Here is a 14,736-nt window from a genome sequence, read left to right on the forward strand (position 1 = left end):
GAGACAGGAAGAATCGTGCCAAGAGCCACCCAAAGTCATCCATTAGTTGGCGGTACTCTGCTGTAAGACTAGGGAACAGAGTGACGAGATGGCTAGAGAAGCAATGAAGATGCTTGAAGCGCAAAGCTGTCAATCCATTAAATGACTCGCCTAATGAATATAACCCAAAAGCTATTGATAAGCTCTTGCATTGTATCCATTGATGTGCATCACACCATAAAAATGCCTTAACCCATTAGGACCACCTCTACACTACCCACAAGGTATTGATGCTCCAGGTAGATCAAAGCCAATCTCAAATTTATACTCATTCTTTTGCTTACAAATTTTGAGCTTAAGCCTCCATCTCCACCTTCTTGCTTCCACCATAGCTATTGCTTCCAAGTGTCCTATCACTTGTTACATCTAATGACATGTGGTTGGACGCTTGTATTCTGCTACTCTGTTTTTCCTTTTTGTGATACCTCTCCCCTTTTCCCTATAAAGAGATCTCCTACTCGCTCATTCTACATCAATTTTCTTGCCTGTGAACTCTTGTACAACAACTAAAAAATAGCCTGAAGTTGACTCCGTCCATCTATATCATCCTCCACTCCATCAAATGCCCTAAATTCCCTTCTTTCTCAATCTCTTCGTCCATCTCAAGAACAAGGAGGAAGCCATATCAATGTATTACATTTCACCAATGGAGAAAGGCTAATTTTTGTTGGATTTGACTCATGCCTATGCTCACAGAAGAGTGTCACTAATTGTGGTAGGACATTGGGGCACTTTTTACTCTCCTTATGAGAGGTTTTTTCCCCCAATTATATTATCTTCTACTTTATGTGCTTATGTTACACAGTTCGGACACTTATCATGTTTTATACCTTTTGAGTGTGAATACACATTAACAACCCTAAGGTTTAAGGATTGTACTTTGTACTTTCCTTATACTCTTTGGTAATCATATTGGGTGTCGTACTGTGTCTTCACTCTCTCACTCTTCACTGTCAACTATGTACTCTCAACTGAGCTTCGATTCTCCATATCTCACAGTTTTTCCTCTTTCTTTCTCATTTCTCATATTATAAACAAATGTGTCATTATTGAGTAAGTGATGCATGTGTGCATGTACATCTTTGCATGTTCTTGTGAGAGTGAGAACTACTCCTCCTCACTCTTTAGCTGATTGTAATTGAGCCCTTCCCTAAAGGACTTGGATTGAGCAAAAATAAATTCCTTTGGGGATGCCCATTTTCAACCCTCAATCTTGTCTCCATTAATTTACATTTCCATAGCTATAAATTGTCCTATGGAACTTTAAATATTTCTTCTCTCTATTTCTTGAAACCTTAAGTCTTGAAAACAAACAAATATTATAATTTGCAAAGCTAGACTACAAGCCAACTATGTGAGAGAGTATTAAACCACCAAAGAAGAGAACCTCTTAAATGAATAAGAGTTCCTCCAAAGTCCCATCTCTTGTCTGTCAGCAAAAGTAGGTTTAGCATATGTATTAATCATCTCAACTTCAAGAAACAAATTGGTGGCTTACGCCAAAATGGCTATTTAAGTTCCCTTTGGAGTTTATAATGCGCTTCCCCCCTATCAAAATCAATAGAATTATATATTTAGCTAGGTGGTAGAGTGGATACAAGACCATATATCTACTCTCTATCAAGTAAAATATTACAATTATTCATATGTATAGTCTAGAAGGTCAAAGTATCATGATACCCCTACATTTCAAAACCCATATCCTCAATGTAGGTGAAACTTATTCGTTAAGATGCTTAGCTAAATCCATCACCTAACAAATGCTACGCATGTTGCCGTAACACACGCTTGTGTACCTCCATCTGGGACAACATCCACCAAGTGTGTAAGGAGCCTAGCCACCCAGGGCTCCTGTATCTAAAAGATACTAGAGCCTGGGACATATCTGTCCAAACACAAGTTAACTTTTTGCCATGTAATGTGATTCAAAAAGCAGCAAAAGGCTTTCTGCCAGCCTTCTCAACAGTCTTGCCTTAGCAAGCAATGCTGATGATTCACATCGAGCAGTGCAATACATAGTGGAAGAACAGATATCCAGGCTGGGCTAATGTTATGAACAAAATGGAGAGAAAGAATAGCATTCAGGTTAGCTGACTAGACAGACAAGCAAATGCTGAAGGGGCAGCAGTTAGAGGTCAGAAAGTAGCTAGATTCTAGGGGGCACAGCTCTAATGTCTGTGAAGGTCTCCATTTGCAGCATTAAATCCTTCTGGATCCTATGCTTCCTTTTCCATGAACCTTTATACAATTCTGGGCTCCCATACCTTTTGATGGCTCACACTTTCTCACCAATAGCTAGTGTTTACCTTCATGTCCTTAAAAAACCACATGCATTTCATAAATCAGTAAGTATGGCCTAGATCAATTCCAATTATACATGACTCTCTCACTTTCATTTTAGCATCAATTATGGAGCTGGTATTCTAAAGAATACCACAAGCCATTCAGAGCCAGTCATCATATACTCCTTACCTGTGTGTATGCATCAACCGCCAGCATATAATTGCTCTTCTTAAAAGCTTCATCACCCCTTGCCTTGGCTTCTAATGATTGTTCCTTCTTCTCTGGTGAGACCTGAAAAGGATGTTATATGAAATACAGTAAATAAGATTTCTGAAAAATTAGAAAGCAAAATCCAAGACAACGATACAGAAAACAAGAAACAAGTAATGAATGCTTCCTATATATTGAGGCAATGCAACAAATAAGAGAAGTGCACATAGATACAAGCATGATGAGATGTGGGCACGCTTCACCTCCTGCAAGCACACAAGATGTACCTTCCAGAGAGAAACACCGCAACTGAAGAATTAAGGAACAGAGTTGCAACTTACAAAAAGCAGCTTGACCTTCACAAGAAAGAGAAAGGGAAGATCATAGAGACCATGGCCAAGACGGTAAATATTGAACTTAATGTGTTGAAAACACATGTGGAGAAAGAAAATACCACATACGCACAAATAGTAAAGAAGGTGCAAGTGCCAAGAGGAACTGGAACAGAACTCAGAATGGGTTGCGGTAAAAAAGATAGCCCCATCAAGCAAGGATGAATTTATAAACACCATGATACAAGAAGAGTTTAAAAAAAACGAAAATTAGACATCTACATCCGCATGTGTAGGATAAAAAGAGGAGAAATATCCAATACAACACGTGGCCCTTCTAAGGTCTTTTCAGACATGTTTTTGTAAGGTACGGTACGATATTAGTACAGAAAAAAAATTAGATGATTTTTTAAATAACAAAAACCATAAATCATTAAATCATAGAATACATGTTTAAAGTGGAAATAGCCATTTCATTACAAAATAAGATGAATACATGAGGGTGACCATCGCGGTTGCATGGCCTACATAAAACATGCGATACAACTACAATCTAGTGTATCATAGTGGCAACATACATGTGGATACAATGATAGTAGATACAAAAAAAAGAGAGAGACCTATGAATGATGAGGCATCACCATTATCATCATCATCGTCATCAAAACCATCTGAGTGCTCATCAAGAGAGTCTGAAGATGACTCCTCGGCATCGGACGGTGAGACACACCCATATTCATCCTCATTGATGAGGTTACCATCATCAAATGATGGCTCCCTAGGTGGTGGCTAGGTAAGCAAGAGGGGGATATCATCATGAGGCACAAGATGTGAGCTACTAGAGCCCTGCCTTACATATGTTTGCAAGCCACTCGAACCACCTCTCCTCGATGTTGGAGGGCATCAAATGACCATGCCCCCGCTACCCCCTACTCCAACTCTTCGCCCATGAGTACGCTGACTACGAGTATCACGAGTATCTGCTGCTATAAGCTCTCTATAGAGCCCTGCAAAAATCATCTCTTCCTCCTGATGTACACTCCGAAGAGTGTCGCCCGTCTATTTGAATGTATCAACATTCAGCTACACACTAGTGTGATGCACGTAAGATTGTAAATGCTGAAGTCTAAATTGAAAAGTATAAACTTCAAAGTTCAAAGTTTAAAACAAAAAATTTCAAATTTTTTGGTTAAGTGTTTAAACTTTATCCCCTTCTTCGGACTACCCATGCTCATCATAGCCCTCATCATGCGTAAGTTAGTGTGGCAATAGACTAGCCGGTCAAACTGTCTTGTGTTGAGCTGATTGCGAATCTTTGTGTGAATGAGAAAATAGGCACTCCAATTTCTCTTACATGCACCCAAAGAGCAATCCTGGGCAAGGACCCTGATGACTCAGAGTTGAAGGGTCTCCAATGCGTATCCAAAGTTTTGCCGCCAAAATAAAGGCTTCACAAGTGCCCTCTCTGATCTGCGTAGCATCCTAGCTCCTCCAACACTGCATTGTGGTCATCCATAGGGACCACATGAGTCAAATAAGCAAGCTGGTCCGAACGGAACTCTCTATCATCCATGACTGCCGGCGACTTGTAGGCCAGATGTACCAATACGGCAAAACAATGGATGGGCTTATGCATCCATGCCCATCTCCTCTCTCTTATCTCTAAAACATGTGCATGTTGTGTCTCTGTGATTATTGTATAAGCATGTGCCTCACATACAATCTTGCTCTTTCTTCTTGCTCCAACCTTCATAGCTCTTACTTCTTACTTCTACTTGTGCCCTCATTCTTGCTCACCCTTTCCACCTTTCAACTAGTATTAGAGTGGGCATTTCAAGAGCTTCATCAACATTCATTTTAGCCTAGAAAGAGAACTTCACTTGTAACTTCCATGGCAGTCCCACCTTCATCCATTTGAGGTAAAGCAAGCTTTGCCTTCATCTCAACTTGTTCTCTACTTGTTCTAGGGCTTACAAAGGACTTCCAAAGAAATGCCAAGTACTCATTGAGCTTTGTAATAGCCACTAAATCCCCTTGGATAGCTCACACTAATTTTGTTGACTTGCTTCTGGCTCCTTGCTCATACCTCCTACTCAATCATTACTCAGGCCATTGGCTAGAATGCCGCTCTAAAGAAGTGAACGAGAAGGCCCATGGTGAAACCCTCGCAATTACTCATATATATCACCCTATAAAAGGGAGTCACGACAATGATAACAGCTCGGAATTTCTGCCTAAACTGCACATTAAGGCACAAGCGCTACATAGCTTTGGCCTCCTCTGTCTCATGCTAATCCCACTCATTCCATAGAGTGAACACCAGTGTCTGACGCAAGGCGGGCTGACGCAAGGCAAAGACCACACCTCATAAAGGTGCTCCAGCAATAACCACATGTAAGAAACGCGAGTTGAAGAAGGCTTCGTGCTATGCTCACAATGTCACAAGACATGGATCTAGTGCATGGCATGAGCTATGGAAGATGGAAGATGTAGACAGGACTCATGAAGACATAGACACAAACAAGACCAACTGCCACACAAGTGAATTAGGTTCCAAGATTGAGACTTGGACTCATAAACACAATCTTGTGTGTAAGACAATGACACAGACACTTGATTAAAGGGCAAAAGTACTATGACATTGCATTGAAAAGTAAACCAAGTACATCATTATATAGTCTCTGACCTTTCTCCACTCTCCTCACTATCCATGTGGGATACAAGGGCCGCTGCTGGGTATCATCATTTGCTCTCTTTTTCAACACCCCCCTAAAATGATGAGTTCCTACACCTACTGGCATTTTCTCCCCTTACATGTAGACATGGCCCGGGAGACTTGCTCTTAGGCAACCTAGTCAAGTCAAGCTTGAAACTTTACATTCTTTGTAGGTTTTTACAAGATAGCATCCACTATGGGTAAATACAAAGAACATTGTATCAAAAGAATCTGTCAGAGAAGTTGTTGTAGATAGCAAAAGCATCTTCTTTTTCTTCTCTTTTATTCATGAACTAGTTCTGGTGGTCATCATCTTGCACTTGTTGGGCTCTTTAATCATGAAAACATTCACTGGCTATATGGTCAGTCTTACCACAATAGTGATATATAATCCGATCCTTGTTGTTGTTGATGAATCCTCGACCTCTTCCCTTAGATCCAACACCTCCTTTGTGTATAAGAGGTTTTCCCTAGATGATGGGACACCATCTTTTGCATTCTTGTTCTTCTGCTTATCTCTTCATTAAGAAGAGAGTGCTCAATATCTTTCTATGACAAATAAGATACATTGTTGAGAGTAGAGACAAGATTTTCATAACGATCTTGGTTTACACTAGCAAGATAAGTACATCATTATATAGTCTCTAACATTTTTCCACTCTCCTCACTATGCATGTGGGATACAAGAGGCTTTGTTGAGCATCATCATTTGCTCTCTTTTTCAACACACAATACATTGCAAGCACCTTTACCTTTAGTGTGAAGTAGGTGACAATTGACGTAGCCTTGCAAATCATCCTCTTCACCCACTTGAGCTTCCCAATGTCCTCCACGAGCAAGTCCAAACAATGACTTACACATGGAGTCCACACAATACTGGCAAACTCGGCCTCAAGCAAATGGTTGTGCACTGAGAATTCGATACATTGTCAGTAACAACTTGTACCACATTCGAGGGGCCTATCTATAACCACAATTTACAAATTACAAGTATACTAACAATACTTGAAGGTTAGAGAGAGAAAGAGAGAGTTAAGCATTTCAAGTTTCAACTTTCAAGATTCAAGAATGAAGAGAGATGGGGGTTGGGGCCCGAGGGGAAAGAGAGAATCAAGATAGATATTAGAGAGAAATTAGAATAGGAAGATAGATAGTTATGCATAAATCAATTATCATAATGAAAGAAAGTGAAACAAATTAAAAAGGCAACGTATACCTCAATGATAGCTTGTTCAATGTGGCGGTAGATGAATACACATGTCATTTTCCTCCCCCTCTTGCCGGTATCTATGGTCCGCAAAAAGTAAGTATCGAGTGGACATGAGACGAGTATGTAGATGATGCCCCGTTTTTTAGAATCACTCCATCCGTCAGTGAGAATGGAGCAACCATATTTTATCTATACGGCCCGAATAAGATCAAGGGCTCTATCAATCCTCTCCTTTTCTTTATAAATCTTTTTCGTCCTCATGTCGTTGTATGTGACACTGGTCCATCCTTTAAATGGACCCACATTGGCAATCGCTTTTACCATCTTCTTTCATTGTTGTTGCTTAAGGACATCGAATGCAAGATTGCACTCAATCAATGTACATGAAATTTTAATGTTCGCAAGTGGTTGCCTTTCTCTAAGAAAGGCAACCGATCCACGCACATGACTAGGAACTTAAGAGAGAGAGGATTATCTCTTCGGCGCTGCATGAGCCTCCACTCTTTGTCTTTTACTCGAGCCAGATGCAGATATGAAGCCCCTACCAGCAATGGTAGAGGCCTCTCCCGCATCAGATGAAGATATACCCACATTCGATGCTTCCTCGTTAGTAGGCATAGAAGTTGGCGCCAATAAGCCACTTCCTCCTCCTCTTGTGGATCCCCCTCTCATCTTGACGAGAATCTCCTTCATGATGTTTTAAGGGATCTCCTTGCATGGAGCAACTTGCCGCTTCCCCCCCCCCCCCCCCCCCTCCCCCGGTTGTAAAAATGTTGGAGAAGCCGAGTTACACCTATATAGCACCTCCCGCAGTACTTGCATGTCAAATGGTGGGAGTTGGACTTCTTTGTGTCCCTCTCCACATGGATCGCATGCAAATTGAAGGCCTTGTGCTTCTCACAAGTCATGGTGCTGATGACGGATAAAGAGGCACGAGAGAGAGAGAGAGAGAGAGAGAGAGTGAGTGATCTAGAGAGACGGGCTGCTGCTCCCGCGCCGTGCCGCCCTGCCATCGCTAGGTCTGGCGCGACCTGCGGGCGCGTTTTCCTGCCCCGCCGCCGCCTGAAAAACCCTACCTGTCGCCACCCCGCGTTTGCCTCACGCGCGTCGTCGCCCCTGTTCGCCAGGCGTTCGAGTCCGTCACCACCATCGCGGCCTGCGTCTCTGCCTCGTTCGACCAGCCACGCCTGCGCCCTGTGCTGTGGGCGTCATCCCTGGTGCCGTCGTCAGGCAGTCCTGCTCCTGGAGCCGGCGGGAGAAGTCGCCCTGCCCCTGGAGCTCGCATCTTCTGTTCCGGCCGCCCTGTCAACGCCCAGCTGCCCTCTCGCTGTTGCCCTCTTCAGGATAGCAGCCTCCTGACGCCCTGTTCCCGGACGCTGCCGACGGACCCCTAACCGACATCCCAGCCTGTCCCGTCCTGCTGTGGAGACCGCCCGGCCTGTGTTTCGCCTGTCTGCCCCTGCACGGAGACAGGTAAACCTCGGATTTCATTAGCTCTTCTTGCTGAGTGCACCCCTGGACAGCGCCTCGGTACAGGAAAAAGGGAAAGCGACAGAGACGGCAAAACAGAGGGTCAGTCCTCATTCGAGAGCAAATCATCATCTACGATGGCTGGTTTGGATCTGGACTTCATAGATCAAACAGTGGCAGCACTGGGCCCGGATTCTGATGCGGAGGAACCCGAGGATATGGTTCCATGCAATGAAGAGATGCCCCCTGGTCCTGACATCCAGCCTGCGGGGAAACGTACCAAGCATGCTTCGGAAGAGATAGGCGTTTCTCAGGATCGGTCCTATGCCCAGGTTGCTTCGGATTCGGTGGACTCTCAGGAAATGGACTGGGAACACTTGCTGGAATTTGCAAACACTTTGCTGGGCGATTATGTTCAACATAATCAGGAAGCCTTTTCCGACTCTGCACCTGACGATGTGTTGGATGCCACCGTGGACCCAAAAATGGTCCTACGCTCCTTTTCGGTATTCTATGATCGCGCTGTGATACTTTTCTTCACTGGTCGAATCCCGTTGCTTTCCCGTATTCGCCAGTGGTTGCAACATCTGCTGCAAGGGGACTGTGTTGAAGAGATTTTTATTGGCTCCCGGGGTTTTTTTGAGGTCCTGTTGAAATCAGAGACGCACCGTGCTGCTCTCCTGTCGAAACTGCCTTTGTTTTTTGAACGCCGATTGGTTCATGTGGTTCCATAGCGTCCAATGGCAGACTTTCAGCGTCTGCTGCAACGTGAATGCCCGGTCTGGGTCGAGGTGGAAAACTGTCCGGCTGTTTATTGGCCGCTATTGAAGGATGCTATGGCCGCTGTGGGCACTGTTCTGGTCCCTCCCAGTCTCCGGGCTGTGAATCGCAACCGCTTGTGTATGCTATGGGACACTGCAAGAAAAAGGCCTGCCTGGTTACGCCTCAATTGCCCTGGCATGCACCCTTTACACTTTCGATTGAAATGGGGCAATTTTGCAGGGCATTGCTTCTCCTGTGGACAATTGGGGCACTTTATGGCCGAGTGCCCGGAACAGCAACCCACTTCCCATAATGGCCATGCTGTGCCGCCCATGGAGGAGATGGTGTGTGATGCTCCATCACTGGATGCTACTCATCAGCCCCAAGCTTTGGCCAAAGGTAAACAACAGGTTGCGGGTCTGGATTCTAGCGCCAATAATTGGGTGGAAGTAGGTGCAAAAAAAGGCAACAGGGTTGTTGCGGCCATGCAGAACAATGTGCCTACTACATCTCAAGATTCCATGCGTACATACATGCGAAGGAAGGAAATGCAGTCGGCTGAGCGCTCGGCTCCTGCTATGGTTTACTCTGGCCCCCGTTATCAGTCCGCCAGGAAAATGTCTTCGGATCGTTCTAAGGGTCCCTCTGCGAAGCTCGCATTTGATACCAGAGGTAATGTCATTACCCCGTGGGACCGTCGTTATCCCCGGTCCATCCCCAAGCCAGCAGATATGCCGTCTACTTCCAAATCTGGTCCGCAGAACTCTTTTGCAGTGTTGGCAGATTTCTTGGACGAGGGAGTCCTAGACATGCTCGCTGACAAAGTCCAATCGAGGCAAGCAGTGCCTCGCACCTGATTTTGCTTGGAGTATACATGAAAATCGCCACGTGGAATGTGCGTGGAATTTGTTCTCGCCACAAGCAACATGCTATGTGGACTGTGTTGCATGAAAATCAGTGGGATGTCCTGTGCGCTGTTGAGCACAAGAGTCACGATGAAGCCGGAAAAGTGGTAGATTGCCAGGGCTTTAGACTGTTTTATGCTGGGTCACAGGCCATGCATTATTCGGGTGTGCTCATGATTGTCCATGACAAATATCAGCCTGTTCTGATTAAAAATGATGTTCATGGCCGTTTTTTGGTGATTGAAATTATATTCGAAGGCGAAATCTTATGGCTACTTGGCCTCTATGCTCCGAATGATTCCATATCTCGTTGGGCGCTTTGGCAAACTTTGCAGGCCTCCTTGGCGCTTGGTAGACGGGGCTTCTTCATGGGGGATTTCAATATGTGTGTGGATTCCTCCCAGTCCACATCGGAGCATTCCGTGATGGATACGCCGGAAAGTCGTATGTGGCAGGCGTTGGCTCTTGACGTCCTCAAGCAAGATCTTTGGTCCTGGTTACACCCGTCCTCTACAGGGTTTACTTTCCACTCTGCCCAGTATGCAACAACATGGTCGAGATTGGATCGTATATATATCATGCAGAATGATGATTTTCTTCCTGAGCTGCTCGAAATAAAAGTATTGCAGCAATATGCCCTGTCGGACCATTTCCCTCTGCAGCTTGAGCTGCTTGCACAACCCATTGCCCCGTTCAAGCAATTTCTAGAGAGACTCCCTTTGCGTTTCAATTCCTCTTACCTGAAGCATGCCCTCTTTCAGGGCTATATGCAGCAATTGATCGACAGATTTCTCTTCGACTTCGCTTCTCAAGGCACTGCGTCATTTGACCGATTGCTCGCTAATGTGCAGCGGGTTGCGCGGCAGTACGGGATCCACCATGCCTCTCTTTGTCGGCAGCGTCGCAAGGCAGCTGCGGACATGCTGGCTTTGGTTCGTTCTTTGCTGGGGGACACTCCGGATGATGCCTTTCTGCTCGCACTGGCCATGCGATTGGCGGATCTTATTAAAGAATTCCAATTGAAATCATATCAGCAGGCCAAACTGCAACATCTGACAGAGACGTTGCAAGATAATGCATGTCAAACCCATAAGTTCTTTCGAGCTCTTCATGCCTCTCCTGCTAGAGAAAATATGACCAGACTTGAGGATGCAGAAGGTCACCTTATCATGGATCCGCAGACTATTGTGCAGATGTGCAGGACTTATTTCCGTGACCTTCTCGGCACCACTTCTCCACCCTCAGATCAAATCACTCAGGCCCGTTCGGATTTTTATGACCTGGTCCGCAATCAGATACCGCAGGACATGCAAGCTATTATGGAGTCGGATATTGGTGAGGCAGAGGTTATGGACGTCTTGTTACATTTGCCCAAGGATAAAAGCCCGGGTTGGGATGGTCTCACCAATGAGTTCTTCGAAGCTTTTGCTACCCAACTGGCGAAACCATTGCAGGCCTTGTTTCAGCAGGTGTGGCAAACCGGGATCATGCCTTCCTCATGGAAAGAAGGCCTTATTAAACTGCTTCCAAAAGTTCCTTCGCCATCTACGTTGACACAGTGGCGCCCCATTTCTTTGATGGGTTCAATGTACAAAATCTTTTCCAAAATAATGGCGAATCGGCTTCATAAGCATCTCCCGGCCATTGTGCATCCTCTACAGTATGGTTTCATTAAGGGCCGAAATATTCTGCACAATGTATTGAATGCTCAACTAGCTATTGATTATGCAAGGCATTCTAACCAGGAGGTAGTACTGATTCAATTGGACCTGGAAAAGGCTTTCGACTATCTGGATTGGTCTTTCGTCGCTGAACTTATGTCGGCTATGGGCTTTGGTCCCCGGATGTCTCGTCTAATCTACACCGTTAGCGCTGCGGCATCTTCGCGAGTCATGCTGAACGGAGGTGTTACTGAGCCATTTGTACTTGCCCGCTCCATCAGACAAGGATGCCCTTTGAGCCCGCTATTCTTTGCCCTCGCGACACATCCAGTTCTTTCCATGTTATCCCATATGGTGGCCTCTTCTCAGTTGGCCGGTCTGTCGCTTCCTTCAGGCCAGCACTTCATTAGCCAATCCCTGGCGGATGATACTTTTATGATTTTGCGGGCGGACAAGGACAACCTCAAGCGCGCATTGGATGTTTGGGGCATCTTTGGGCAAGCCTCCGGCCTTCGCATCAATGCGCTCAAATCAGCCATTCTCAGCTGCACGGAGTCGGATTTACAGTCCTTAGACTGGCAGGGTCTGGTTGTTCCTCGTGGCTCCATTGTCAGGCACCTTGGGTATCCTTTGGGTGTCGACGTTCCACCAAAGCAGCTTCTGCAGTGGATTTCTCAGAAAATGGTGGCCAAGTTTATGTATTGGAAATCTCAAGCCTGGCCCTTCCATATTCGTCTCAAAGTGGCCCAGACAATTATGCTGCCAATGCTGACATATTTTTTGCCATTATTGCCCTGGACTACTACCACTCTCAATGCTCTTACTCAGTCTATTCGCTTCATGCTATGGAAGAAGGACTCATTGCATGCAGGTATCTCCTGGATCTCGTGGTCGCATGCCTGCACCCCTAAACGCATGGGTGGCGGAGCTATTTTAGATGCCCAAATTCACATGCAGGCACTCCGTTGGTCTCTCTTCCGCGCCATGTGTTCGGATCATCATCCATGGGTCGATATAGCCCGTTATCTCCTTGAGAGCCATGGGCTTCTACATGGCAATACACAAATCCGGACTTCTTGGTGGCATGTTCTTAATGCTGATTCGAGGTTCTCCAGTTCCTCTTCGTCGCTGCTCAATCATTTGGTATTTTCCTGGAAACGGGTCCTTCTAAAGGCTCAGTGGCATCCAGCAGAGGATCGCTTGACTACGAATTCTTTTCAATTGGAATTATTGGCAGTCTCGCGTTTACTTGCATGGGAAGGCAAAAATGAGCTTAGACCACAATTCAACCGGATGGCTCGTTTGGGCTTGTCTTCGGTCGCGGATGCCACCCTTGCTAGTCGCAATGTGCTTATCTCATTTCGTACAGCCAGGAGGCTTTACAGGATTCCGCGGGGATATAGGCCTTTATGGGAACAGCTTTTGCGGATGCTCCAGAGCAGACAACCCTTTCCTGCCCTTGCTTCAGATCATCCCTGGCAGGATTGGGACCTACAAGGCCGGCTGCCTTTAAGCAAAGCTTCTGCTAATCAAGTTTATCATATTCTGATCAAAGATCAACAATGGTTACTTACCAAAGCCAATGCTTTATGGGGCCTACGAAAATCCCGGTCCTGGTGGAGGGCAACTGTGATGGAGGGCTGGTTCAACAAGACCCCCTTCAAATGTAAAGTATTTCTTTGGAGAGTGATGATTGGTGGTCTTCCGCTTGCGTCGGCTCTTTCCAAGCGACGAATTTCCAATGGCAACTGTTTCTTTTGCACCACTGCGGTGGAATCAGCCCGCCACAGATTTATTTCTTGCCCTGTCGCAAAAAAAATCTGGTTCTTCTTGTCGGCTGTTTGGCAAGGAGCGGTTGGAGTCACGCTGCGCCCCTTTGATTGGGTTTTCGGGCAGCCCAAATACCCCACTCCTGCACAGCTACATATGAAGCTCCTGTATCATTTTCTTCGATATTGGGGCTGTTGGCATAACTGGACAATTAGGAATGCTTTTCTTTTTGACTCCGCCTATAATGTTCAGCGACATATTGCGAGGCTTAAGGGCCTTTTGTATTGGCAGTTAGATCTTCTCAGGCATTCTGATTTGCTCTCTAGGGAGGACTTCCGTCCCTGGCTTATGGCTATTTCATCTGCCCCCTTGCCATAACTTTGTAACATGTAGCACTTAGCCCCTCTTTACATGATGGCCTGGATTGGCGTCATGTATCTTGTAATCAAGTTATCTTGTACCTTTTTTCGTAATTAATACAATTACCTTTTACGAAAAAAAAAAGAAAAAAAAGAAAAAGAGAGAGAGTGAGTGAGTGAGTGAGATGCTTAAGTCTCAACTCTTGAAACTTGAAACTTGAAAGAGAGGGAGAGGCCCAAGGGTTGGGGTAGAGTTGAAAGAGCAAGAGTAAGAGAGAGGGGATGGGAGATGAGAATGGAAAATGCTTTGATAGGGTTTGGAATAGAGAGGATGGGAGATGAGATTTGAGAATGGTAAATGCTTTGATAGGGTGCGGGAAAGAGGGGATGGGAGATGAGAATGACAAATCGCAAGTCCATTCAAGATCAAAGAGAGGAAGATGAGAATGGTAAATGCTTGCTGAATTGGTATGGAAGCATGGAGAGGACCACCTTTTGTAGATGAGAGAAGGGTCAAAGTTCAAATAGTCAAAGAGGGCTGCCAACTGGATGGAATCCGGGGGGGTGGGGTGTGGGGAAGGCATAGCTGGAAAAGGAGGTGAGATGAGGTATTCAAGGCTTCCCACCCCCCAAAACGTGCCACGCAAGCAAGCAGAACGCGTCGGATTAAAGGCAATAGAATGTGGGACTAGGGAGGGCGTGCAGACACAGCGGCCAGAAAACGTGCCACGCAAGCAAGCAGAACGCGTCGGATTAAAGGCAATAGAATGCGGGACTAGGGAGGGCGTGCAGACACAGCGGCCAGAAACAACCCGGTTAATCGTATAAATCCGTACAGATCGTACGGTACGAACAGTACCGTACGACGTACAGAGACAACTATTCTTGCAATCAAGTACTCACAGATATACTAGTCCACTTTAATTGACATGGGACTTAAATGCTGGCCAAATAACCCATTCTACATTTGATTTATTCCAAGTATATATTTAACATTCCAAGGTGAACCAAACATGAGT

At 45.4% G+C, this 14,736-nt stretch overlaps 1 protein-coding gene across 5 annotated transcripts in view; it reads right to left on the minus strand.

Moving 5' to 3' along the window:
- TPR10 (ankyrin repeat family protein) overlaps nt 1–14,736 on the minus strand; it is a 157,303-nt gene that overhangs the window by 17,802 nt on the left and 124,765 nt on the right. For all 5 annotated transcript variants that reach the window (XM_087684661.1, XM_087684659.1, XM_087684660.1 and 2 more), the window contains one exon: nt 2,512–2,613. In XM_087684661.1, the coding sequence (XP_087540787.1) occupies nt 2,512–2,613 (102 nt within the window). The remainder of the gene's footprint in view (nt 1–2,511; nt 2,614–14,736) is intronic.

Source organism: Lygodium microphyllum, chromosome 9 (assembly GCF_053477565.2).
Source record: "Lygodium microphyllum isolate KBCC chromosome 9, Lygodium_microphyllum_v1.1.10, whole genome shotgun sequence".
Classification (NCBI taxonomy): Eukaryota; Viridiplantae; Streptophyta; class Polypodiopsida; order Schizaeales; family Lygodiaceae; genus Lygodium; species Lygodium microphyllum.